Below are 26,039 nucleotides of genomic sequence, written 5' to 3' on the forward strand. Positions count from 1 at the left end.
TTGAATGTAGTCATTGATTTCCATGCAGAAATGGTCCTTGAATGGCTTTTTATTGCAATATCAAGAGTCTGAAGATAGGCAGTCATTCCTGCAGGAATCATTATTTGATCTATTTTTCTCTCTGCAAGGAAGTTCTTCATATCTTTAGAGTGGTGAGTGCTGGCTGAATCCCAGACTAGCAGACCTCTTGGCCACCTTGCAAAACTGGTGGCAGCATTAAATCGACCCAGTTACTTATAACTGCTTGTGTGCACCAGGCTTTTTTGGTTTCAAGGACATAAATGCCTGAAAAAACGTTCAACCTTATCTTTGTTGACCTTAGTGATGATTAGAGGTGGGGCTTTCTTTCTATCCAGACGAATTGTCAAAATACAGGTAACACAAGCACTTTTGTAAACAGTGGAGGGAATGTAGATTGACGAGGCTCCCCTCTGATCAATTGTCCTTTGAGATCCTTGGCCCATAAACATTGCAGTTGCATCAGTAGCAATCATGTTGGAGAGTTGGTATTTATAAAAGTTGATGCCATCAACAAAGGACTTGAATGCAAGTGCACGTTTAATAACTTCAGTATATTTCAGCTTGAACAGTGTTGTTGATCTTAGAGACAGTTCATATTGCTGAAGGAAGCCATCCAGCCAGTGTTGTAATGGTTTGAATTCTTCTGGGGATATTTGTAACTACAGTGCCATTGCAAGGGCAAATGCCTGAATATCAGCCCTGTGCACGACCAAAGCCATTGCTCTCCTGTCAGCAATCCATTCACAGATGCTGTCTTCCAACTCAGGAAATAATGGTTGCCTACCTGATCCACACTTGGGCTTCTTAGCATTTCCCTCCTCCATCTGTTGACTGAGGTTATGGTACTCTGCTGGCCCTTTTCAGAACATTAGGAGATCCAACTTCTCTGTGCAGAAAGCCATAAGATTCTTGTCCCTGGGAGGTCCTCCACGATTTCCTTCTTGTACTAGACAGAATAGTTATTTCTTTTTTCACAAATCTTCTCTGGTGGTCAAAATTTATTCCCTTGACATTTACGATTAAATCAAGTGTTAATTGAAGACTTACGAGACAGGTGTGGCAACAAAAATAGTGACAGTTAAGAATGACAGTCCACACAAAAGTGACGAAAAATTGCAGGCGCCAAAATTCAGAAAACATTTCCTTATTTCACACAAATGCATTAAGTACGTCGGTTACAACACGACATATTGAATTATGAAGACTCATATTAGACACAACCATGTCCATTCATTATCAAATGCACACATTATTCGTGTGTTGTGTCTGTACTCCAATTCATCATTTGGCAGTAAGTCTTGAGTTCATCTGTTTACATAGGCGTTTACCTCTTGTTGAAAGGCGCCTGCTTGGGTATTTACAAATACTTAATTATAATTTATATTATCATTTATTTTAAGTATCAATGTCAATAACATTATTTATTTATATTTAATTATATATTAATATTATTTTATAATTTAATATGTGCATCTTTTGTTGCAACGGATGTACTAAATGCATCCATCTGGCAGACAATCTTAACTGGGACTTATTTTGGGGGTAGGGCTTATATTACAAGCATCCTGAAATATCGTACTGGGACTTATTTTCCAGTTAGTCTTATTTTTGGGGAAATACAGTTGTATCAGCTGATTTCTCAACAGAAACTTTATAGGCCAGAAGAGATTGGCTTGAAATATTCAAAACAATGAAAAGACAGCACCTGCAACCAAGATTGCTCTACCCAGCAAAGCTGTCGCTTGGAGTTGAAGAACACATAAAGATCTTCCCAGATGAGAGAATGCTGAAGGAGTTCATTAACACCGATACAGTATTGCAAGAAATGTTAGAGGGACTTCTTTATAAAGAAGAAGAAGAAGAAAAAAAGATCTTTTTTAAAAATGAATAATAAAATGGCAATAACTACATATCTATCAACATTTACTTTAAATTGAAGTGGGTTAAATGCTCCAATCAAATGACATAAGGTAGCTGAACTGACAAGAAAACAAGACCCTTATATATGTAGCCTAAAAGAGACTCACTTAAGATCGAAAAACACACAGAGAGTGAAAGTAAAGGGTTGGAAAAATATATTTCATTAAATTGGAAATGAAAAAAAAAGAAAAAATTTGGGGTAGTAATACGTATACTGGACAAAAATAGATTTTAATACAAAGGCTATAATAAGAGACAAAGAAGGACCCAATAATTCTACTTCTGGGTATTTATCTGAAGAAACCAAAAGCACTACTTCAAAGGGACATGTGCACCATATGTTCATTGCAGCATCATTTACAATAGTCAAGATATGGAAACATCCTGGGTGCCCATCAGTGGATGAATAGATAAAGAAGAGATGGTACATATACACAATGGAATATTGCTTGGCCATAAAAAGAATGAAATCTTGTGCTCGCTTCAGCAGCACATATACTAAAAGAATGAAATCTTGCCATCTGCAAGAAAATGGATGCACCTAGACGTGATTGTGCTTAATGGAGTAAGTCAGACAAAATGCCATATGACTTCACTTATCTCTGGAATCTAAAGAACAAAATAAAATAACAAACAAAACAGAAACAAAGTTATAGATACAGAGAACATTTTGAGGGTTGCCTGATGGGAGGGCATTTGGGACTGGGTGAAAAAGGAGAAGGGATTAAGAGGTACAAATTGGTAGTTACAAAATAGTTATGGGGGTGTAAAGTATAACATTAGGAACATAGCTAATGATATTGTAATCACTATGTGTGATGTCAGATGGGTACTAGATTTATCAGGGTGATACCCTCATAAGTTATATAAACGTTTAATTACTACAATGTACACCTGAAACTATTATATCATATGTCACTCTAATTGAAAAGTAAAACAATTATTTAAAATGTATATCTAAATAATGCCGATGAATAACCCCAAAATAAAATTAAGAGAATAATTTCATTCAAAACATCATTAAAAAGAATAAAATACTGAGGTATAAATTCATCAAAAGTAGTATAAGTGTTACATACTGAAAACTACAAAATATTGTTGAATGAAATCAAAATACAAATAAATGAAGATACATTCCATATTCATGGGTTGGCCAACTCAGTATTTTCAAGACAGCAATTCTCCCCAAATTGATCTATAAATTGAATGCCATCCCTTTCAAAATTTCAACAAGCTTTTTCTTCTTTTTCTTCCCAGATTTATTGAAGCATAGTTGAAAAATAAGATTGTATATGTTTAAAATGTACAACATGGTGATTTGATATACATATATAGTGAAAATTTACCACAATAAAGCTAATTAACACATCCATTGCCTCACATAGTTACCTTTTTGATTTTCTCTTAGTGAGAACACTTAAGATATACTATTTGCAAATTTCAAGTTTACAACACAATATAATTAATTATAACCTTCATCCAACAAGTTTTTTTTTAATAGAAATAGACACACTGATGAGAAATTTTATATGGCAATGCAAGAGACCCAGGAGAGTTAAGACAGTCTTGAAAAAGAGAAATCAGGAGGACTCACACTACCTGATTTCAAAACTTACTATAAGCCACCAATGTGGTATTAGCACAACAATGGTCATATAGATTTCAGTGGAACTGAACTGAGAATCCAGAAATTAACCCTTACATGGGTGGTCAATTAACTCTTACATGGGTGGTTTACTACCGTGTCACAATAAGTACCAAAATTCACTGAAAATGGATCATAGATGCAACTATAGGAGTTAATCTATAAATTTTTATAGGAAAACATAAGAGTAAACTTTATTACTCTAACATGGCAAAGCATTTTTTTAAAAAGCATCTTTAGAGAAAAGCACAATCCATATAAGAAAAAAATGGTAAATTGAGCTTTATCAAAATTTTGAATTGTACTCAAAAGACATCATTAATAAAATAAAATAAAATAAAATAAAATAAAATAAAATAAAATAAAAAAACCAAGACAGACTGGGAGAACATACTTGCAAATCACACATGTGTTAAATAACTCATATCCAGGTTATATAAAGAATTCCTACAGTTCAATAATAAAAAGATAAATAACTCAATTTCAAATGAGTAAATGATGGGAATAAATATTTCTCCTTTGAAGATATAGAACTGGCCAATAGGCACATGAAAAAATGTTCAACACCACTGGTCACTACGGAAATGCAAATCAAAATTACAATGAGGTACCAGTATATGCCAACTAGGAAGACTAATTAAAAACCTAGATAATAACAAGGGTTGGCAGGGATGTGTAGAGATTGAAAGAATCAGGAAATCCTTTAAAATTCCACAAATTCCTCAAAGTTTTACATAGCATTATCTTATGATGCACCCAGCCATTCCAGTTCTGAATATATACTCAAGGGAAATAAAAACATGTCCAACAAAAACTCGTAAATGAATGTTCACAGTGGTATTATTCATAGTATTCAAAAAACTAAAACCACAGAAATTTCCATCAATTGACGAATGGATAAAAAAAGTGGTATACCCACACATACAAGGGAATGTTACTCAGCCATGCAAAGGAACACAGTACTGATGCATGCTACGACATGGATGAACCTCAAAAACAGTATACTAAGTGAAGAAAGCCAATCACAAAGGTCCACACACTGTATGATTCCATATTAAGTAAACTCTGCTTAACTCACATATGGCGTTCACTCCCTGCTGTGGTCTTGTGTTCAAAATCTCTTTGATTCTTTTCTGACTGAGGTGAGGTGATATCTCATTGTGGTTTTCATTTGCATTTCTCTGATGATTAGTGATGTTGAGCATTTTTTCATATGTCTATTTGCCATTTGTAAGTCCTCTTTGGAGAAATGTCTCTTCAGGTCCTCTGCCCATTTTTCAATTGGGTTGTTTGTTTTTTTGTTGTTGAGTTTCATGAGTTCCTTGTATATTTTGGATATTAGTCCCTTATCGAAGGAACTGTTTGCAAAAATCTTCTCCCATTCAGTCGGTTGCCTCTTTATTTTGTTGATGGTTTCTTTTGATGTGCAGAAGCTTTTAAGTTTCATATAGTCCCATTCTTTTATTTTAGATTTTACTTCCATTGCCTTTGGAGTCAAATTCATAAAATGCTCTTTGAACCCAACGTCCATAATTTAGTACCTATGTTTTCTTCCATACAGTTTATTGTGTCAGGTCTTATGCTTAAGTTTTGATCAACTTTGAATTAATTTTGGTATATGGTGACAAATAGCAGTCCAGTTTCATTCTTTTGCACGTGGCTATGCAATTCTCCCAGCACCATTTATTAAAGAGGCTGTCTTCCCTCCATTGTATGTTTTTAGCTTATTTGTCAAAAATAATTTGTCCATATTTATGTGGTTTTATTTCTGGGTTCTCAATTCTATTCCATTGGTCTATGTGTCTGTTTTTCTGCCCATACGATGCTGTTTGGATTATTGTAGCCCAGTAGTACAAGCAAAAATCAGGGAGTGTGATACCTCCAGTATTGTTCTTTTTTTTAAAGATTGTTTTGGCTATTTGGGGTCTTTTGCGGTTCCAAACAAATCTGATGATTTTTTGTTCTATTTCCTTAAAAACCGCCATTGGGATTTTGATGGGGCGTGCATTAAATCTTTATATTGCTTTGAAAATATGGCCATTTTAACTATGTTGATTCTTCCAATCCATGAGCATGGAATGTCTTTCCATTTCTTTCTGTCATCTTCAATTTCTTTCAAAAATGTCTTATAGTTTTCAGCATATAAATCCTAAACATCCTGGTTAAGTTTATTCCTAGGTATTTTATTCTTTTTGTTGCAATTACAAAGGGAATTATTTTTTGTATTTCTTTGTCTGAGATTTAAATGTTAGTATATAGGAATGCAATGGACTTTTACACGTTGATTTTGTAGCCAGCAACTTTACTCTATTCGGTTATTGTTTCTAACAGCCTTTTGGTGGAGTCTTTAGGGTTTTTTGTATATAGCACCATGTCATCTGCAAAGAGTGATATTTTAACTTCTTCATTTCCAATTTGGAACCTTTAATTTCTTTCTATTGCCTGATGGCTCTGGCAAGGATTTCCAACATGATGTTGAAAAGAAGAGGTGATGGGGAACGGCCCTGTCGTGTTCCTGAACATAGAGCAAAGGGCTTCAATTTTTCACCATTAATTATGACATTAGCTGAGTGCTTGTCATATATGGCCTTTATTATGTTAAAATATTTTGCTTCTACACTTATTTTATTAAGCGTTTTAATCATAAATGGATGTTGTATTTTCTCAAATGCTTTTTCTGCATAAATTGATATAATCATATGATTTTTGACCTTTATTTTGCTTATGTGATGTATCACATTGATGGATTTCCAGATGTTGAACCATCCTTGTGCACAGGGATGAACCTCACTTGGTCGTGATGAATAATCTTTTTAATACATAGTTGTGTTCGATTTGCTATAATTTTGTTTAGGATTTTTGCAGCTGTATTCATCAGAGATATTGGTCTGTAGTTTTCTTTTTTTGTGTTGTCCTTACCAGGTTTTGGTATCAGGGTAATGTTGGCCTCATAAAATGAATTAGGGAGTACTGTCTCTTCTTCAATTTTTTGGAAGAGTTTGAGAAGGATTGGTATTAGATCCTGTTTGAAGGTTTGGTAGAATTGACTAGTGAAGGCACCTGGTCTCGGACATTTACTTTAGAGAAGGTTTTGAATGACTGATTCAACTTCGTTACTGGTGATCAGTCTGTTTAGATTTTCCAGTTCTTCATGATTCAGCCTTGGAAGGCTATATTTTTCTAAGAACTTGTCCATTTCTTCTAGGTGTTTGAATTTGATGGCATATAGTCCTTCACAGTATTCTTGGATGATCCTTTGTATTTCTGTGCTGTCCGTGATAACTTCCTCTTTTTCATTTCTGATTTTGTTAATTAGTGTCTTCTCTCTTTTTATCTTAGTGAGTCTAGCCAAGGGTTTGACGATTTTGTTAATCTTTTCAAAGAACCAGCTCTTTGTCACATTAACTTTTTCTATTGTCTTTTTGTTCTCTATTTCATTTAGCTCTGCTCTGATTTTTGTTATTTCCTTTCTTCTGCTTACCTTGGGTTTCACTTGTTCTTCTTTTTCCAGTTCTTTAGGTTGTAACATGACATTACCTATTTGTGATTTGTTTTGTTTCTTGAGATAGGCCTGTAATGATATAAATTTCCCCCTTAAAACTGCTTTCGCTGCATCACAAAAATTTTGGTAGAATGTATTTTCATTGTCATTTGTTTCTATGTATCTTTTGAGCTCTCCTCTAATTTCTTCTTTAACCCATTCGTTCTGTAAAAGTATGTTGTTCAATCTTTATATATATTTTTTCCTGCTTTCTTTTTGCAGTTGATATCCAATTTCAAAGCCTTGTGATCAGAGAATATGCTTGGTATGATTTCAATCTTTTTAAATTTGCTGTGGCTGATTATATGTCACAATATACGGTCTACCCTTGAGAATGTTCCACATATGTTCAAAAAGAATGTATAGTCTGATGTTTTAGGATGAAGTGCTCTATATATGTCAATTATGTCCATTTGATCTAATGTGTCATTTAGGGCTGTTATTCCGTTATTTATCTTCTGTTTGGATGATCTATCCATAGCTGTCAATGATGTATTTAAGTCCCCTAGTATAATTGTGTTTCGGTCAATTTCTCCCTTTAGTTCTGTTAGTAGTTGCTTGGTATATTTTGGGGCTCCCTGATTGGGGGCATAAATATTGATGACTGTTATGTCCTCTTATTGTATAGTCCCCTTTAAAATGATGAAATGTACATCTTTATCTCTTGTTATATTTTTCACCCTGAAGTCTGTTTCATATGATATCATTATGGCTACACCTGATTTTCTCTGAGTACCATTTGCTTGGAGGTTCAATTTCCACACTTTCACTTTGAGTCTATGCTTGTCCTTGTAGCTGAGATGTGTCTCTTGTAGACAGCATATGGTTGGGTTTAGTTTTTTGATCCAATCTGCTACTCTGTGTCTCTTTATTGGTGAGTTCAGTCCATTTACATTTAGGGTGATTATTGATATGTGAGGATTTCCTGTCATTCTGTCTTTAGTTTTCTGGTAAGGCTGTGTCTCCATTGTTTCTTTGCCTTTTTGTTGTTGTCTGTTATTTCTCTGTGGTGGTATTCTATGATGTTTCCCTCTGTTTCTTCTTTTATTACAGTATATATTTCAGATTTGGATGTTTTTTGAGTGGTTACCCTTGAGTTTATGTAAAAAAAAGTTTGATATTTAGAGTATTCCAGTTTCTTCAGTACGCTTACTTTCTCTATTCCCATATTCCAGTTCAGGCCTTTACGCTCCCCCTTTTTATGTTTCGGTTGCCACAAGTTGTCCCTGTTGATGGTCGTCTAATAGCCTCTTTTAGTATTTCTTGTAGTGCAGGTCGTGTATTAGAAAATTCCCTGAGCTTCTGGATGTCTGGAAAGGTCTTTATTCCTCCTTCATATCTAAAGGAGATCTTTGCTGGATATATTATTCTTGGCTCATAATTTCTCTCTTTCAATAGTTTGAATATTTGGTTCCATTCCCTCCTAGCTTGTAGAGTTTCTTCTGAAAAATCTGATGATAATCTAATGGGCTTTCCTTTGTAAGTTACCGTCTTCTTTTCCCTGGCTGCCTTGAGGATTCTTTCTTTGTCATTGATTTTAGACAGCTTCAATACAATGTGCCTTGGTGAAGGCCTGTTGGGATTGAGGTAATTAGGTGTTCTATTTGCTTCTTGGATTCGAGGATCCAGTTCTTTCCACAAGTTTGGGAAGTTCTCATCGACGATTTGTTTGAATATATTCTCTGTTCCCTTCCCTCTTTCTTCTCCTTCTGGTATGCCCATTATTCTTATATTGCTCTTTCTGATGGAGTCAGAAAGTTCTTGTAGAGTTCTTTCATTTCTTTTAAGTCTCAAGTCTCTTTCTTCTTCTCTCTGTGTAAATTCCAGGTTCCTATCTTTGATGTCACTGATTCTTTTCTCCATCTGGTCAACTCTACTACCTAAGCTGGATATTTTATTGTTAATTTCTTCTATTGAGTTCTTAATCTCCAGAAATTCTATTTGGTTCTTTTTCAAGATTTCAATCTCTTTTGTAAAATGCTCATGGTGTTCTTTGATTGTGTTTCTGAGTTCATTAAACTGCCTTTCTGTGTTTTCTTGCATCTCGTTCAGTTTTTTCAGAATTGCGATCTTGAATTCTCTGTCATTTAAATCACAAAGGTCCATATCTCTAAGTTCCTTTTCTGGAGACTTTTCACTTTCTTTCTGAGCTATCTTGTTGCCTTGGTTATTCATGGCAATCACTGATTTACTATTTCTCTTCCTAGACATCTATAGGAGTGGCTTCTGCAACAGGTTGATAGGTATGCGAAGAGCTTTTGGAGTTCCAAAGCTCTTTCTGCACCAGATTCAGAGCCCGTATGTTTCAGCAGTTCTGTTTACTCCTTCAGGGATCCGCTCAGATAGGTGGGGCCAGGGGCGGGGTGAGTTTTGAGAGGTGGCCCAGAGCAATGGCGGCGACCACCACCACAGCCAGTCCTGCTTCCACAGCTCCCTCCCCTTTGCCGGAACTAGTTGAGCTGCGAATCTGTGTCTGCGGTCCACAGTTCTCAGAGCTGCAAATATTCTGTCCTTTGATCCGACACTGCTACTTTATCGCTTTAGCACCGGCCAGGTGGGGGCGGGGCGAGCTCTGGGAGGGTAGGGAGGGGGCGGCTAGTCTCTGTGCCTAAGGCTTCCGTTCTCCGCTCGGCAGTGAGGGCTTAAACCACCGATTTCAGCCCTCTTCCCTCAGTCTTTGCTTCCGGGAGCGTTGGGTTCAGCGGTTTTGTATGCTGCCCCCTCAGCCCCATGGGCTGTAAGCAGAGCCCTAGCAGTCGAAGTCCTTCCCTCTCCCGCAGCTGCGGAAGATCCGGGAGCAGAGGGCTCCGAGCACTGAGCTAGGTCTGTGTCCTGCGCCCGCGCGGCTCCGTCTCTGCACTTCTCCTCTCCCTCCTCCCCCACTCGCGCGATTCACCCACCTGGAGGTGAATTCAGTAGTGGGCCTCTTCTTCTTGCCTGTCTGCTGTGCAAGGAGTCCTTTGTGGAGTTATTGTTGTCCGATTCGTTGTAAATTCCAGGGGAGCGTTACAGAGGCTCACCTCACGCCGCCATTTTTTTCCGGCACAGTGTATATTTCAATTCTAGATTTTTTTTTTGAGTGGTTACCCTTGAGTTTATGTAAAAGAAAGTGTGATATTTAGAGTATTCCTTTTTCTTCAGCATGCTTACTTTCTCCATTCCCATATTCCAGTTAAGGCCTTTACTCTCCTCCATTTTATGTTGCCACAAATTGTCCCTGTTGATGGTGGTCAATTAGCCTCCTTTAGTATTTCTTGTAGTGCAGGACGTGTATTAGAAAATTCCCTGAGCTCTGTATGTCTGGAAAGGTCTTTATTCCTCCTTCATATCTAAAGGATATCTTTGCTGGATATATTATTCTTGGCTTGTAATTTCTCTCTTTCAATTGTTTGAATATTTGGTACTACTCCCTCCTAGCTTGTAGAGTTTCTGCTGAAAAATCTGATGATAGTCTAAAGGGCTTTCCTTTGTAGGTTACTGTCTTCTTTTCCCTGGCTGCCTTGAGAATTCTTTCTTTGTAGTTGATTTTAGACAGCTTCAATACAATGTGCCTTGTAGAAGGCCTGTGGGGATTGAGGTAATTAGGTGTTCTATTTGCTTCTTGGATTCTAGGATCCAGTTCTGTCCACAATTTTGGGAAGTTCTCATCGACAATTTGTTTGAATATATTCTCTGTTCCCTTCTCTCTTTCTTCTCCTTCTTGTATGCCCATTATTCTTATTTTGCTCCTCTGATAGAGTCAAAAAGTTCTTGTAGTGTTTTTTTCATTGCTTTAAATCTCAAGTCTCTTTCTTCTTCCATCTGTGTAATTTCCAGGTTTCTATCTTCGATGTCACTGATTCTTTCCTTCATCTGGTCAAATCTAATACCTAATCTGATTATTTCATTCTTAATTTCTTTTATTGAATACTTAATCTCCAGAAATTCTTAATTTCTTGTATTTAATACTTAATCTCCAGAAATTCTCTTTGGTTGTTTTTTAAAATTTCAATCTCTTTCATAAAATGCTCATGTTGTTCTTTGATTGCGTTTCTGAGTTCACTAAATTGCCTTTCTGTGTTTTCTTGCATCTCGTTGTGTTTTTTCAGAACTGCAATCTTGAATTCTCTGTCATTTAAGTCACATATTTCCATATCTTTAAGTTCCTTTTGTGGAGAATTTTCACTTTCTTTCTAGCTGTCTTGTTGCCTTGGTTATTCATGGCAATTACTGATTTATTATTTCTCTCCCTAGACATCTACAGGAGTGGCTACTGCAACAAGTTTTTTGGAAGAGGTCTTTCTTTAGTTTCCCAATACTTGTTGGTAGAATATTTTATTTTCTCTTCGACTGCAGTCTTTTTTCCCTCTCTCACACAGTAGTGCTATGTTTTCTCTGCACTATCCCAGCTTCTCACACAATAGGCGGGATTCCCTGGGAAACAGGCTTCTCCTTTGTTAACAGTTCTCTTGAGTCATAGGGCACCACGTCCTTGTGGGGATGTGGAAAGCTTTTCAAGTTCCAAGGCTCTTTCTGCAACAGATTCAGAGCCCGTATGCTTCAGCAGTTCTGTTTACTCCTGCAGGGATCTGCCCAGATACGTGGGGCCTGAGGTGGGGTGAGTTGTGAGAGGTGGCCCAGAGCAATGTAGGCGACCACCACCACAGCCAGTCCCCCTTCTAGAGCTCCGTCCTTTTAGCCGGAACTAGTTGGGCTGTGAATCTGTGTTTGTAGTCCACAGTTCTCAGAACAGCAAATATTATGTTCTTTTGACCTGATATTGCTACTGTTCTGCTTCTAACACCAGACAGGTGGGGGAGGGGCGATCTCTGGGAGGGTAAGGATTGGGTGGCTAGTCTCAGTGCCTAAGGCTTCCGTTCTCTGCTGGGCAGTGAGGGCTTAAACCACTGTTTTCAGCCTTCTTCCCTCAGGCTTTTCTCCGAGGTCTGCCGCGAGCGTTGGTTTAGTCGTGTTATATGCTGCCCCCTCAACCCTGTGGGACATAAGCCAAACCCTAGCATTCTGAGTTTTTCCATCTCCTGCAGCTGCGGTAGTTCCCGAATGCAGCGATCTTTGAGCACTGAGCTAGGTCTGTGCCCATGCGGCTCCATCTCCGCACTTCTCCCTTCCCTCATCCCCCCCGCTTGTGCGATTCTCCCACCTGGAGGTGATTTCAGTAGTGGGCCTCTTTGTCTTACCTGTGTGCTGTGTAGGGAGTCCTTTGTTGAGTTATTGTTGTTCGATTAGTTGTAAATTCCAGGGGTGCTTTACAGAGGTTCACCTCAAGGTGCCATTTTGATGACTGAGATCATCTTTGCTTAATACCACGTATTCTCTATCCAATCATGTATTGAAGGACACTTTTTTTCCATGTCTTGGACACCATAAATAAAGCTGCAATGAACATCGGAGCACATATATCTATGGATCAATGCTTTCAGATATTTTTGGTAAATAGCCAGGAGAAACTTATGGATCTTGGGTTCAAAGAGGATTTATGAATTTTACCTCAAAGGCAAGGGAAGTAAAAGCTAAAATGAATGAATGGGACTTTATATCAAATTAAGAAGCTCTGCACAGGAAAAGAAACCATCGACAAAATAAAGAGACAACCAACCAAATGGGTGAAGATGTTTGCGAACAATACCTCCAATAAGGGGCTAATATCCAAAATACATAAGGAATTCATACAACTCAACAACAACAACAACAAAAAAAACAAACAAAAAAAAAAAACACAAAAAAACACAATCCAAATAAAAAAAAAATGGGCAGAGGACCTGAATAGACATTTCTGTAAAGAAGACACAGATTGTCAATAGTCATTGAATTTTACATCATGGAATTTGTTGTTGATTGTATCAAGCGTGTTTTCAGTTGAATTGAGGAGAAAGAAGCCAGAATGGAGAGGGTTGAAGAGTAAATAGAAGCCCATAAATAAGAAAGTAAATGTGAATAATGAGTTTGCTTAGGATGAATGTAGAGAAATGGAGTGATAGCGGAGTAGAAATGGGGTCAAGAAAGGTTGTTTCTATTTGTACAATGGGAGACTGGGGAAGAGTAAGGCATGCTAATATTCATGGAAACAATCCACTAAAGAAGGGGAAAATTAATGATGTAGAAAAGGGAGAAGATAACTGAAGTAGCAAAATTCTTGAAGAGGAGAAATAAGATGGGAATGGAAGAGCAGACAGAAGAATTTGCCTTTGATAGAAGGAGGGAAAGGGGAAGAATATGAATATAGACAAAGGTAGGACTATAGATTTGAGCATGAGAAGATGAGAGAGTTCCTAGATGAAGATTATGATGATGATAGCAAACACTTAGAGACACTTATTATTGGCCAGGCATTATATACACAAATGTTTATACTTATCCATACTTATCAGGCAAGTAGTACTATTATTTCTATTTTTGCAGGTGAAGAAATTGAAACACACAAAGGATAAAAAACTTGCTGAATGCCATGAAGCTGCAATTCACACCTAGTCAGTACTGATTCAAAGTTTATGCTTTTAACCATATGTTACTTTTTCAGTGAGGAAAGAAGAAAAGTAATCAGATAATAATATATATGTATTATCTGATTATATATATATATATATATATCTGATATATATATATATATATATATATATCTGATATATATATATATATATCAGAAAATTATATATATATATATATATATATATATATATATATATATATATATATATATATGTATATATATGTATTTTAAGTGGTCAAAAGTCCTGAATAGGTAGCCCCCAAAGAAGATATCTGAATGGCAATAAGCATATGAAAAGGTGCTCAATATCATTTGTAATCAGGGAACTACAAATTAAAACCACCGAGAGATATCACCACACATCCCAGAAAAGACAAAATGACAAAGAATTACAATACCAAGGTCATACAACCACTTTGAAAAAAGATTTGGCAGTTCTTTATAAAGTTAAACATACACTTACCATATGATCTTCTTATTCCATATGTAGGTGTATATTCAAGAGAAATGAGTCCATACGTTTCCCAAAGATCATAACAAGAATGTTTACATAAGCTATACTTACAGAAGCTAAAAACTGGAAATAAACTAAAATGCCCATTGACAAGAGAATGGATAAACAAATTTTGTCATGTTCATGCAATGGAATCTCTTCAGAAATAACAAGAATAAATTGCTGATCCAGGGATAATAGGAATGCATCTCAAAACCACATTTAGCACAACATACTCCTGCTTGTCCATCACTGGACTGAAAGCCATACAGCTAAACTCCAGTAAAACTGATCCCCTATAGCTCCCCAAACAAACTCAGCATGTACATGTACTTGCACATTTTCCCCTTTACCTGAGAAATCCTTCCATCCTTATCTGATCTCCTGGAGGAAATATTCCAGGACCATGAGAGCCATGTTTTTGACCCAAGTCTACCCATCCTGTTCAGTGTGCATCTACCCTATACTGTCACTTCTTCAAGTGGTAGTAACTTCTTTCTTCTATTAAATCTTAAGTTTTTTGAAGGTAGGGACTGTTTCATATTTCTGTGTAGCTACCAAATAACTGGAATATTTACTTAACAAAATGTAGGCACCTGATATACTTCTGTTCATTAAAAAAAAAAAAAAAACAATGGGTGCCATACTGTTTGAATCTATTATATGAAGTTCAAAATCTCACAAATGAAATCCATGATAATAGATTCTACAGTAGTGTTTGGGGAGTACTGACTGGAAATTTTCTGAGATGATGAAAAAGTTGTTTATGTTGATGTGTTGATTACATGGATGTATATATTTATACATAAAAATTCACTAATCTGGATAAGAATCAACACAAAAAATCAGTTGTTTCTATACTAACAATGAATTATTCAAAAAGGAAATTAAGAAAACAATTCCGTTTACAAAAGCATCAAAATAATAAAGTACTGGCACTCTGTGGCAGCCACTGAGCAGATCAGATTCTACTTCTTCACACGCCTCGCTCCGCTTCCTTTGCAACCATGTCTGACAAACCTGATATGGCTGAGATTGAGAAATTCAGTAACGCAAAATTGAAGAAGACAGAAATGCAAGAGAAAAACCTGCTGCCTTCAAAAGAAATGATTGAACAGGAGAAGCAAGCAGGCGAATCATAATGAGGCATGCACCACCAATACGCACTGTACATTCCACAAGCATTGCCTTCTTATTTTATTTCTTTTAGCTGTTTAACTTTGTAAGACACAAAGAGGTTGGATCAAGTTTAAAATTACCGTGCTGCCCCTTTTCACATCATAAATACAGACGAAAAAGTCTGCACCTGCCTTTCCTATATGCCTGTCTGACTGGCAGGGAAGGAAAAGAACTTGCATGTTGATGAATGCAGAAGCTGGGTGGGACGGTAGTAAAATCTACAGTAAACACCAAGCTGATCCAAGGTATCCTGCAGGCAGTAAAATGCAGTTTAATCAGAGTGCCATTTTTATTTTTATTTTTTTAAATTAGTTTCAGGTGCACAAGACAAAGTAATACTTAGACGTTTATCTTTTATATCCATCACACTGTGTGAACCCCCCTCCCCTATCCACTATTCCTCTGAAATCGCAGAGCCATTACATATCCACTGTCTCTATTCCTAACGCTGTACTCCGCTCTTGTACATACACACACACACACACACATATACATACATGTATACATATATGTATGTATATATATATATATATATATATATATATATATATATATATATATATATACAAACTTGTAGTTGATATTCATTATTGTTCAGCTTCAGCTTCAGGTGTACAATGCAGTGATCAGGAATCTACATCATCCGTGAGATGGTCTTCCTAATGAGACAAATGTCCATCGGATACCCTACAAAATCTTTACAACATTATTGATTACATTCCCCAAATTAATTTTCAAAACCCTGTGGCCATCTTGTGGTTACTGACTGTTTTCTAATCCCCTTACCTTCCCCCTTATCCCCACCCCCCCTCCCATCTAGCAACCCTCAGTTTTTCCTCTATGTCTCCAAAACTGTTTCTGATTAGTTCATTCATTTATTCTTTTCTTTAGATTCCACATATAAGTGAGATCATATGGTATTTGTCTTTCTCTGTCTGACTTATTTCACTTAACATAATGTTCTCTAGGTCCATCTATGTTTTTGCAAATGGTAAGATTTCTTTCTTCTTTTATGGCTGCGTAATACTCCATTGTATAAATGTACCACATTTTCTTAATCCAGTCATCTACTGAAGGGCATTTCGGTTGTTTCCACGTCTTGGCTATTGTGTATAGAGCTGCAATAAACATAGGAGTGCATAAAGTTTTCTGAATTAGAGTTTTGGATTTATCTGGATAAATACCTAGCAGTGGAATTGCTGGATCATAAGGTAGTTCCATTTCCAGATTTTTGAAATACCTCCATACTGTTTTCCATAGTGGCTGCACCAATCTGCAGTCCCACCAACAGTGCACAAGTGTTCCCTTTTCTCCACATCCGCACCAGCACTTGTTTGTTGATTTATTGATGATAGCCATTTTGACTGGGGTGAGGTGGTATCTCATTGTCGTTTTTATTTGCATTTCTCTGATGGTTAGTGAGGTTGAGCATTTCTTCCTATGTCTGTTTGCCATCTGTATGTCCTTTTTAGAAAAAATGTCTCTTCATGTCCTCTACCCATTTTTTAATTGGGTTGTTTGTTTTTTTGGAGTTGAGTTGAGTGAGTTTTTTTATAAATTTGTGATATTAACGCATTATCAGATGTATCATTGACAAACTTCTTTTCCCATTCAGTAGGATCCCTTTTTGTTTTATTGATGGTTTCCTGTACTGTGAAAAAACTTTTTAGTTTGACGTAATCCCACCTGTTTATTTTTTGTTTTACTTCCCTCGTGCAAGGGGATATATCAGTAAAAATCTTACTCCGGGTAATGTCTGTGAAGTTTCTTCCTATATTTTCTTCTAGGAATTTAATGGTTTCAGATCTTCCATTTAAGTCTTTAAGCCATTTTGAATTTATTTTTGTATATGGTGTAAGGAGGTGGTCCAGCTTCATTTTTTTTGCATGTGTCTGTCCAGATTTCCCAGAACCGTTTATTGAATAGACTATCTTTACCCCACCGTACATTCTTGCTTCCAATGTCATAGATTAAATGGCCATATAGGCATGGATTTATTTCTGGACTCTATTCTGTTCCATTGATCTATGTGTCTGTTTTTATGCCAGTACCATGCTGTTTTCATTACTGTAGACTTGTAGTATAATTTGATGTCAGGTATTGTTATACCTCCCACCTTGTTCTTATTTCTCAAGATTGCTGAAGCTATCCAGGGTCATTTATGGTCCCATATAAATTTTAGGATTATATGTTCTATTTCTGTGAAAAAAGTCGTTGGTAGTTTGATAGGAATTGCATTGAATTGCATTGAATATTGCCTTAGGCAGTATGGACATTTTAAATATATTAATTCTTCCTATCCATGAACATGGTATGTATTTCCATCTATTTGTATCTTCTTTCATTTCTTTCTTCAGTGTCTTATAATTTTCTGAATACAGATCTTTTACTTCTTTGGTTAAATTTATTCCCAGGTATTTTACAGTCTTTGAAGCAATTGTAAATGGGATTTTTTTTTTTAATTTCTCCTTCTGATATTTTACTACTGGTATATACAAATACAACTGATTTCTGAATATTACTTTTGTATCCTGCTACTTTACTAAATTCATCTATCAGCTCTAATAGTTTCTTGGTGGAGTCTTTAGGGTTTTCTACATATAGTATCATGTCATCTGTATATAATGACAATTTTACTTCCGCCTCACCAATTTGGATGCCTTTTATTTCTTTTTCTTGTCTGATTGCTGTGGCTAGAACTTCCAACACTAAGTTGAATAGAAGTGTAGAAAGTGGGCAATCTTGCCTTGTTTCTGATCTTCAGAGGAATTATTTTAGCTTTTCCCCATTGAGTATGATGCTAGCTGTGGGTTTATCATATATGGCCTTTATTATGTTGAGATATGATAGCTCTATTCCCACTTTTTTAAGGGTTTTTATCATAAATGGCTGCTGGATTTTATCAAATGCTTTTTCTGCAGCTGCTACAGAAATCAATTTGACAATTCCTTAAACAAACAAACAAACAAACAAACAAAAAACAACACACACATGAGTATGTTATAATACAGCCATTTCACTTCCTTGTATATACCCAAAAGAAATGAAAGCAGGTACTCAAGCAGGTATTTGAACACCAATAGTCTTAGAATAATTATTTATAATTGCCCCAAAGTGGAAGCAACCCATGTATCCATATAAGGACAAAATGAGTTATATCCACACAATGGAATATTATTCAGTAGACACATGCCACAACACAGATGAATCTTGAACACACTATACTATATGAAATAATGCAGTCACAAAATAATATATGCTTTATGATTCCACTTAGACGAGTTAACTAGAATAGTCAAGTTTGTAGAGACAGAAAGTAGATTTGTGGTTGCCAGGGGCTTAAGGTAGGGGGAAATGGGGAGTTATTGTTTAAAGGATATGTATTTTCAGTTTAAGAAAATGAAAATTTTCTGGAGATGGATGGTGGCGGTGGTTGAACAAAAATGTAAATTTTCTAAATGCTCTGAAGTGGACTCAGACAGGGTTAAAATTGTGATAAAAATAATTTTTTAAGCTATACATAAAAGGTTTGTGTTTTTCAAAATGGACAGTGTTGGATGGAAAAGAATCTATGAGTTCATCACAATACTAATAAAATAGGGAAAGCTCCTTTTTATGTTAAGAATACCAACTAATACATCTAGAAGGAGTTAGAAAACCCCAGTTGGCAACCGCCATTCTAGTAACTGATTCAGGAAAGAATCATCAATGAAAAGTTTTGTTGAAAAGGGAATTCAAATCATCTCAAGGTATTACCCAACACATTATTCATTAGTTATAAAGGATAAAAGATGCCTTTACAGTGGATTAATCTGTCAGATATTTCCTTAAGCAAACGATCAAACTCAGAATAACCAATAATGGGATGAAGATAAACCGTGTGCCCCTTGAAGTTAGACACAGGAGGACACAAGGGTCACCCAAGTAGTATTCTCATCAAGAATCTATAATGTGAATTTGATCATGAGGAAACAATCAGATAAATTCAAATTAAAGGTAATTCTACACAACAATTAGTCTAGTTGCTTCACAAATGTCAGTGTCATGAAATCAATTTAAAATCAATTTAAATTGTAAAAAGACTAAGAAACTATTCTTGATTAAAGGAGAAAGGTATGATAAATAAAGACAATGCATAACCTATTAGATGCTGGATCAGAAAAAAATACTGTTAGGGATATTATTGGGACTACTGGGGACATGTTAGGATAGAATATGTATTGAACACCACACACACACGTACACACACACACGTATATATTTATTCAATGTTAAGTTGCCTGAATACAATAATTATATTCTAGTTATATAGGAGAATGTCCTCATTCTTATGAGACACATGCTAAATTACTTAGGGGTGAAGTTTCATATTTGCAGTTAACTCTCAAATGGTTCAGGGGAAAAAAAACATACAGACATGCTTAGCCATGCATACATATGTATATAGAGAGATAATACAAATATGACACAATGTTAACAATTAGTGAATTTAGATAAAAGGTATATAGATGATCATTGTCATTTTCTTCCAATTTTTCGGTGTGTTTGAAGTTTTTCCAAATAAATAAAGTTATGAGAAAATAAAAATCTTTTTTTAAATTAAATTTATTGGGGTGACAATTGTTAGTAAATTTACATAGATTTCAGGTGTACAATTCTGTATTAAATCATCTATAAATCTCACTGTGTGTTCACCACCCAGAGTCAATTCTCCTTCCATCACCATATATTTGATCCCCCTTACCCTCATCCCCCACCCCCTACCCCCTTACCCTCTGGTAACCACTAAATTATTGTCTGTGTCTATGAGTTTTTCTTTCTCATTTGTTTGTCTTGTTCTATTGTTGTTTTTGATTTATATACCACATATCAGTGAAATCATAGGGTTCTCTGCTTTTTCTTTCTGACTTATTTCACTTAGCATTATACTCTCAAGATCCGTCCATGTTGTCACAAATGTTTCTATATCATCTTTTCTTACCGTCGAATAGTATTCCATTGTGTATATATACCACAACTTCTTTATCCATTCATCTATGGAAGGACATTTTGGTTGTGAGAAAATAAAAATCTTTAGAAAAGATATTCACTCTCCTTAAAAGTATCTAATATGCCTGGCTGAAACTGCTATTGTATTTGAAAAAAGAAAAGAATGACTGGATGGCTGGATAAATCGACAGTTACATGCCTTAAATTTTAGTCCTTGTTCTGTCATTAATTTGTCATTTCACTTAGATTTTCTCATGGGTCAAATAGGGGGTGATAATACCTCTCTGCCATGCCTACTATATAAGGCTGTTGTGAGGATTAAATGAGATAACAGTTGAGAAAGTTACACCGAGAAGGGAAAAATGCCATTCAAATTCAAAACACTTTTATTGTTATTGTATTCTCAGTCAGAATATTTTTACATAGTCCATTAACAAATTCATGTCCAGAAACTGACAACTACAAATTTGCACATTTTCAATGGTGTGCACTTACCCTTTTACTTTTGAAATTCCTATATTCTGTGACATGGGTATTCCCTAAAGTGATTGATAGCTCTTGCAGGCTATCATTAGCACTGAATGAGACCACTGGCGTCCAAGAGGATTCTGCCACATGCCTGCTTTCTGGGCAGCAGTTCTACATATTTTCCATTTGAGTCAGTGGTAGGAGTTCTGATTAAATCAAGTGTAACTAGAGAAGATGATGAGCAGAAAGGAGGTTGTTGCAATGAAAGAGGAAGGAAAGGTAGCAGGGTCATGAAGAGATTACTTGATACATTTGAAGGGAGAAGACCAAACAATCCTACACTGCTACATAGATATCTATCTCCTTGGGGTGTTCTGATTTTTCACTAGAACAACCACTTACCAGTAATCACAAATTTGCCATGTGGTTAGTGGTGAGACGACTGTCCAAAAGTCAATGCCTCATTCACATCATTTGGAAATACCCAAGTTAGTTGTTTTTCAATAAGCATTACATGAGGCAGGACTCATTTTTCACTTAATTATTGATTCAATATCCTTGGCAAACAAATTGCACTATAGCTACTCTAGGGGTAACTTTTGGTCCAAAAATATGAAGATTTCCCAAACTGTTTCAGAAAGGAAAAATACATACATACACACATACTCACATTCACTGCATGTACTCTTTCTCTTGTAGGCTTTGGCAAGAAAGCCACATTTATGACTTATGACCAACAATTGGTCATTATTTACTTGGTAGAGACCTTGATCAACATGGGATTATATATAGTGGAGACATAGAAATGCAGGTGTGTTAAATAGTACCATCTCATGAATAAAGTCTACTGATCAATCTTTTCTAAAATTTATCTGCTGCCATTCATTCATTAGAGTCTTACAACTAACTCTAGAAACTACTCTCCTGGCTTGTGGTTAGAGGCTCTTTGTGTAATTTTCATTAAGAGGATAACCAAGTTAGATTAGGAGGCAGCACATTACACTCAGACAGGGTTTAAGAGAGCTGAACTTTCTTCCTAAACATTGTGATATTAGGAAATTAAAATAAAAAAGTATTCTTAGCTTGCTCATCTATAAAATGGACCTATTAGTTCTTGTTCAATCTTAGTGTTAGGATAATGGTCAAATCTAGCAATGCATTTAAGGTGATACGTACTATCAAAGGTGAATATTATTACCTTTGGTATATGTGAAATACATGTATCATGTCCAGAAAATATTAAAGCAGAAAACAACCCAGACAACACAAAGACTTAGCATTTTTTCCAATTATGACTAAGGCAACAGTGGAGATGTCAAATAGCACTCCTAAGACCTCTGTGTAGCCAAACTGTAAAGCTTAAAAGAAAGTTTAGAGCCTGGCCAAGAGCAAGGGCCAAAATGCCAAAGTCCCTTTTTCCTGGCACCATTAATGGAGCCCATAATAGCAAAGAGTGACAGCAGTCCTGTCAGTAACCATCAGCATGGGAATAAGAGCTGAACAGTGCTTGTCTAGGCATGAGGAACCCATTCTATTTCTAAATGTAATGCTTGGTCCTAAATTAAATATTTGACTCAAGACTTAATCTTTAATACATGGGCGAACACTTCAAGGAAGAATGAATTGAGGGAAACACACATAAAAGATGTTATTAAATAATTAGGTGCATTTTCCATGTGGTGAAGCATTTTGAGGGGTCTGATCTTTCCAATAGCATTATTTTGGCCTATTCCCCAGGATAAGGGTGTGATTACTTCACGTTTTTTAAAAACAGGCAAACATGCCTGATAAAATTCAAGATTTCATATCTCTTGTAGGCAGAGAGTTATTAAGTATTTTCCAAAACAATAAAATAATTTTAAAAAGCTAGAAAGGAAAAGACATAAAGGTATCCAATATGGGAAAAGGTGGAAAAGATTGAGGCTAGTGGTTAATATGGCTTTTCTTAGAACTGTTAATATAGTAACTATTTTAATTATTACTAACACAATTCATTTCAATTGTGGGATTAGATAGCTACAGGTATATAGTACAACTTTTATCTATGAATTTCCAAGTATCCAACAAACATTAACTACCACAGATCGTGAGAAATCAGTGCTTTTTGCCAGTAAGGAAAGAGTTATTACCTTGCCTACAGATGCAGGGAGCCATGGGGAAAGGGCAATCTGTATATATTTACAGAGCAAGGGGATTTTAATTTTCCTCCATTCTTTCCTCTTTTGATAACTTGAGAAGGAGCCGGAAAGAGGGAACAGAACATCAGAGAAGGGTTTTCTACCTTTTATGCTCCAGAAGGAATAACTAAACAAATACAATAAAACAGTATGAAGCAATTAAATGACTAGGCAATTCAGAAGGATGCACTGAGCACATATACCCATGTCAGTATCAAACATTGATATAAAGAGTAGTAGAATCTACTATGCCTGCCCTTCAAGGAGTCCATACTCTCTCTTTTTTTAATTAAAATTTATTGGGGTGACAAGTATTAGTAAAGTTACATAGGTTTCAAGGGTACAATGCTGTAATACATCATCTATATATCACATTGTCTCTTAAAATGCACTAATTCATATTGTTAATTTTGCGAGGTGTTTCAATAATACTGGGGTCACAAAAGAAAACATCCTTATTTTTTAGACATGCATGCTGAAATATTTAGGAGCGAAACATAATTTATTTGTAATTACCTTAAATAATCCTGGAGAAATAAAGAGGTAGCAAATGTAAAATATTCACAACAGTAAAACCAAGGTATCAATACATGGGTATTCTTTATTCTACTCTCTTGGCTTTTCTGCATGTCTTCAAACTTTCATAATACAATATTTTTTTTTACTAATTCAGATTAATGAGGAAAATCAATTTAAGTAATAAAAATGTCTCAATAACAATTTTTGAATTTTTTTCTACTTTGATTATTTGTAGTAGCTGAAACAAAGCTAGTTTTGCCTCATATTTTATCAATTTTTTGTTTGATTGATATATACCTTATTGTAAAAAGGATTTACAGAGTTTCAAACAATATAACAAAGTCAAATAAATTTAGAATAATAGTAGGAACGTAAGAAGAAATTACAACATTCAAGTCCTTACCCTTGTGTGAGGTGGGCCACAAAGTGAACCTTAAGTTGTCTGGCAGCAACATAAACCTTAAAATATGCATACAATGTTTATTTGGAAAATAATAAACTGGTTACTAAGAAAAATCATAATACTATTATAGCTAATATTTATTGAGCATTTACCATGTGTGTAAGGAATAGTTCCAAGCATTTTTCATATCTAAATGCATTGAATCCTCACCATAGGAGTACATTAGTGTCATTTTACTTGTGAGGAAACTGAGGCTCATAGAGGTCAAGTGACTTTCCAAAGGTCATACAGCCAGGAAGTGACAGTTAGGATTTAACCACAGCTAATGCTGATTAGTAAGCCCACAATTTAATCTTTAAATAATACTGTCCCTTTTCCTGGTAAGTGCAACTTTTCCTAATAATGAGACCAGAGAAAAACTTTATTCCATGGGATTTTTTTAGAGCAAATAATGAATAACATGCTCAAAAAAAATCTTTACTGTAAACACAGTGACAAGTTTCATTGGGCTTATGGTAATTTATAATGATCCTATCTAATACTTGTAGCAAATGAGTTCTGACGTGCTTGAAAACACTGTGTTTTAAGTGGCTCAGACATACCTTCTTCTATCTGCTAACACTGTTAATCTGCCAAGAATAATTGCACTCCCCTTTTTTTAGAGAAGTCTGATTCACCACAAATTCTGAGTTACTGGAGCCCAAATCTCTGACATGTTAAAAGTGGCAAGGCTCATTTACACTTAATTTATACTTATTCTGGATAGGATCAGGTATGGCAGTCTTTGAATGTTGTGATAGATTAAATAATGAAGTCAAATGATGGGAAATAACTACTGGGCAACCTGACTGAATTTTAAATTCACTTATGCTAGTGCACTGTGAATTTGGTTGTGAACAAATTAACCAAGTACCCCACCACATGCCTACCTCTATCTCTCTTTCCTCTACTTAATTCTTATTTATCTTCTTATTTATCTTCTAATTCTTATTTATCTTCTAAGCCAAGAACTTTTATCTGGAGGATATCTCCATGATGACTGTGCAATAGAAGTGATAAGAAGGACATGTACCTTTTATTAAAATCTAGAATTATCTGATTAAGTAACATTCAAAATTGACATGATTTGTTATAAATTACAACATTACAAAATTTCAAAATCTGGGATTGTTCACTTCAAAAAGCACTACTCATTCATATACTGAACTGGGAAGGAGTCAGGGAAACAGGTGGCTTATTAGTAGATCCATTAGACAAGAGATTTATGCATTATATATCCACCTTGAGGCAACTGGGATGATTTTTTTTTTCTTTTATGGCCTCATTAAAAATTACTTGCAATAAAAAAAAAAACTAGCATCATCTATGGTATCAAAGGCAATGGACTTACAATGCATTTGAAGTCAGGTGGACCCCTATACTCTTTCCTTGAGAGATTCAGTACTTCCAAGACAAATTCACTGTTCTGAAGATGTGTAAATATGAGAAGTCTAATGTACGAATGACAAATAAGGTGGGTGAGACAATTTGTTTTGATTGTCAAATCACTGTTGTTTTCAAACAAATTCTAATTATTCTCTGGCCAATTTTTATCATTTAAAAACAGATAGAGGGGCCTTCCCCGGGGGCTCAGGCAGTTGGAGCTCCATGCTCCTAACTCTGAAGGCTGCCAGTTCGATTCCCACATGGGCCAGTGGGCTCTCAAATACAAGGTTGCCAGTTCAATTCCTCGACTCACGCAAGGGATGGTGGGCAGCGCCCCTTGCAACTAAGATTGAACATGGCACCTTGAGCTGAGCTGCCAGAGCTCCCAGATGGCTCAGTTGGTTGGAGTGCGTCCTGTCAACCACAAGGTTGCCGGTTCGACTCCCACAAGGGATGGTGGGCTGCGCCCCCTGCAACTAGCAATGGCAACTGGACTTGGAGCTGAGCTGTGCCCTCCACAACTAAAACTGAAAGGACAACAACTTGAAGCTGAACAGCACCCTCCACAACTAAGATTGAAAGGACAACTTGACTTGGAAAAAAAAAAAGTCCTGGAAGTACATACTGTACCCCAATAAAGTCCTGTTCCCCTTCCCCAATTAAAAAAATCTTTAAAAAACAACAGATAGAAGAACTAACATGAATTTGAACACTTCATATGTACTAAGCTCTGTGTAAAAGTTGCTATAGACATTATTGCACTTAATGCTCA

At 35.8% G+C, this 26,039-nt stretch overlaps 2 protein-coding genes across 2 annotated transcripts in view; one reads left to right on the forward strand and one right to left on the reverse strand.

The window, feature by feature from the left end:
* IL1RAPL2 (interleukin 1 receptor accessory protein like 2) overlaps nucleotides 1–26,039 on the reverse strand; it is a 760,470-nt gene that overhangs the window by 278,688 nt on the left and 455,743 nt on the right. The gene's annotated exons all lie outside the window — the stretch shown is intronic.
* Nucleotides 15,115–15,249, forward strand: TMSB15B (thymosin beta 15B; the record flags this gene model as incomplete). The annotated part of the gene is made up of 1 exon (XM_081043404.1): nucleotides 15,115–15,249. The coding sequence occupies one exon, from the start codon at nucleotides 15,115–15,117 to the stop codon at nucleotides 15,247–15,249; it is 135 nt and encodes a 44-aa protein (XP_080899530.1).

The sequence above is a fragment of the Rhinolophus hipposideros genome (genome assembly GCF_964194185.1).
Source record: "Rhinolophus hipposideros genome assembly, chromosome: X".
NCBI classification, from domain to species: Eukaryota; Metazoa; Chordata; class Mammalia; order Chiroptera; family Rhinolophidae; genus Rhinolophus; species Rhinolophus hipposideros.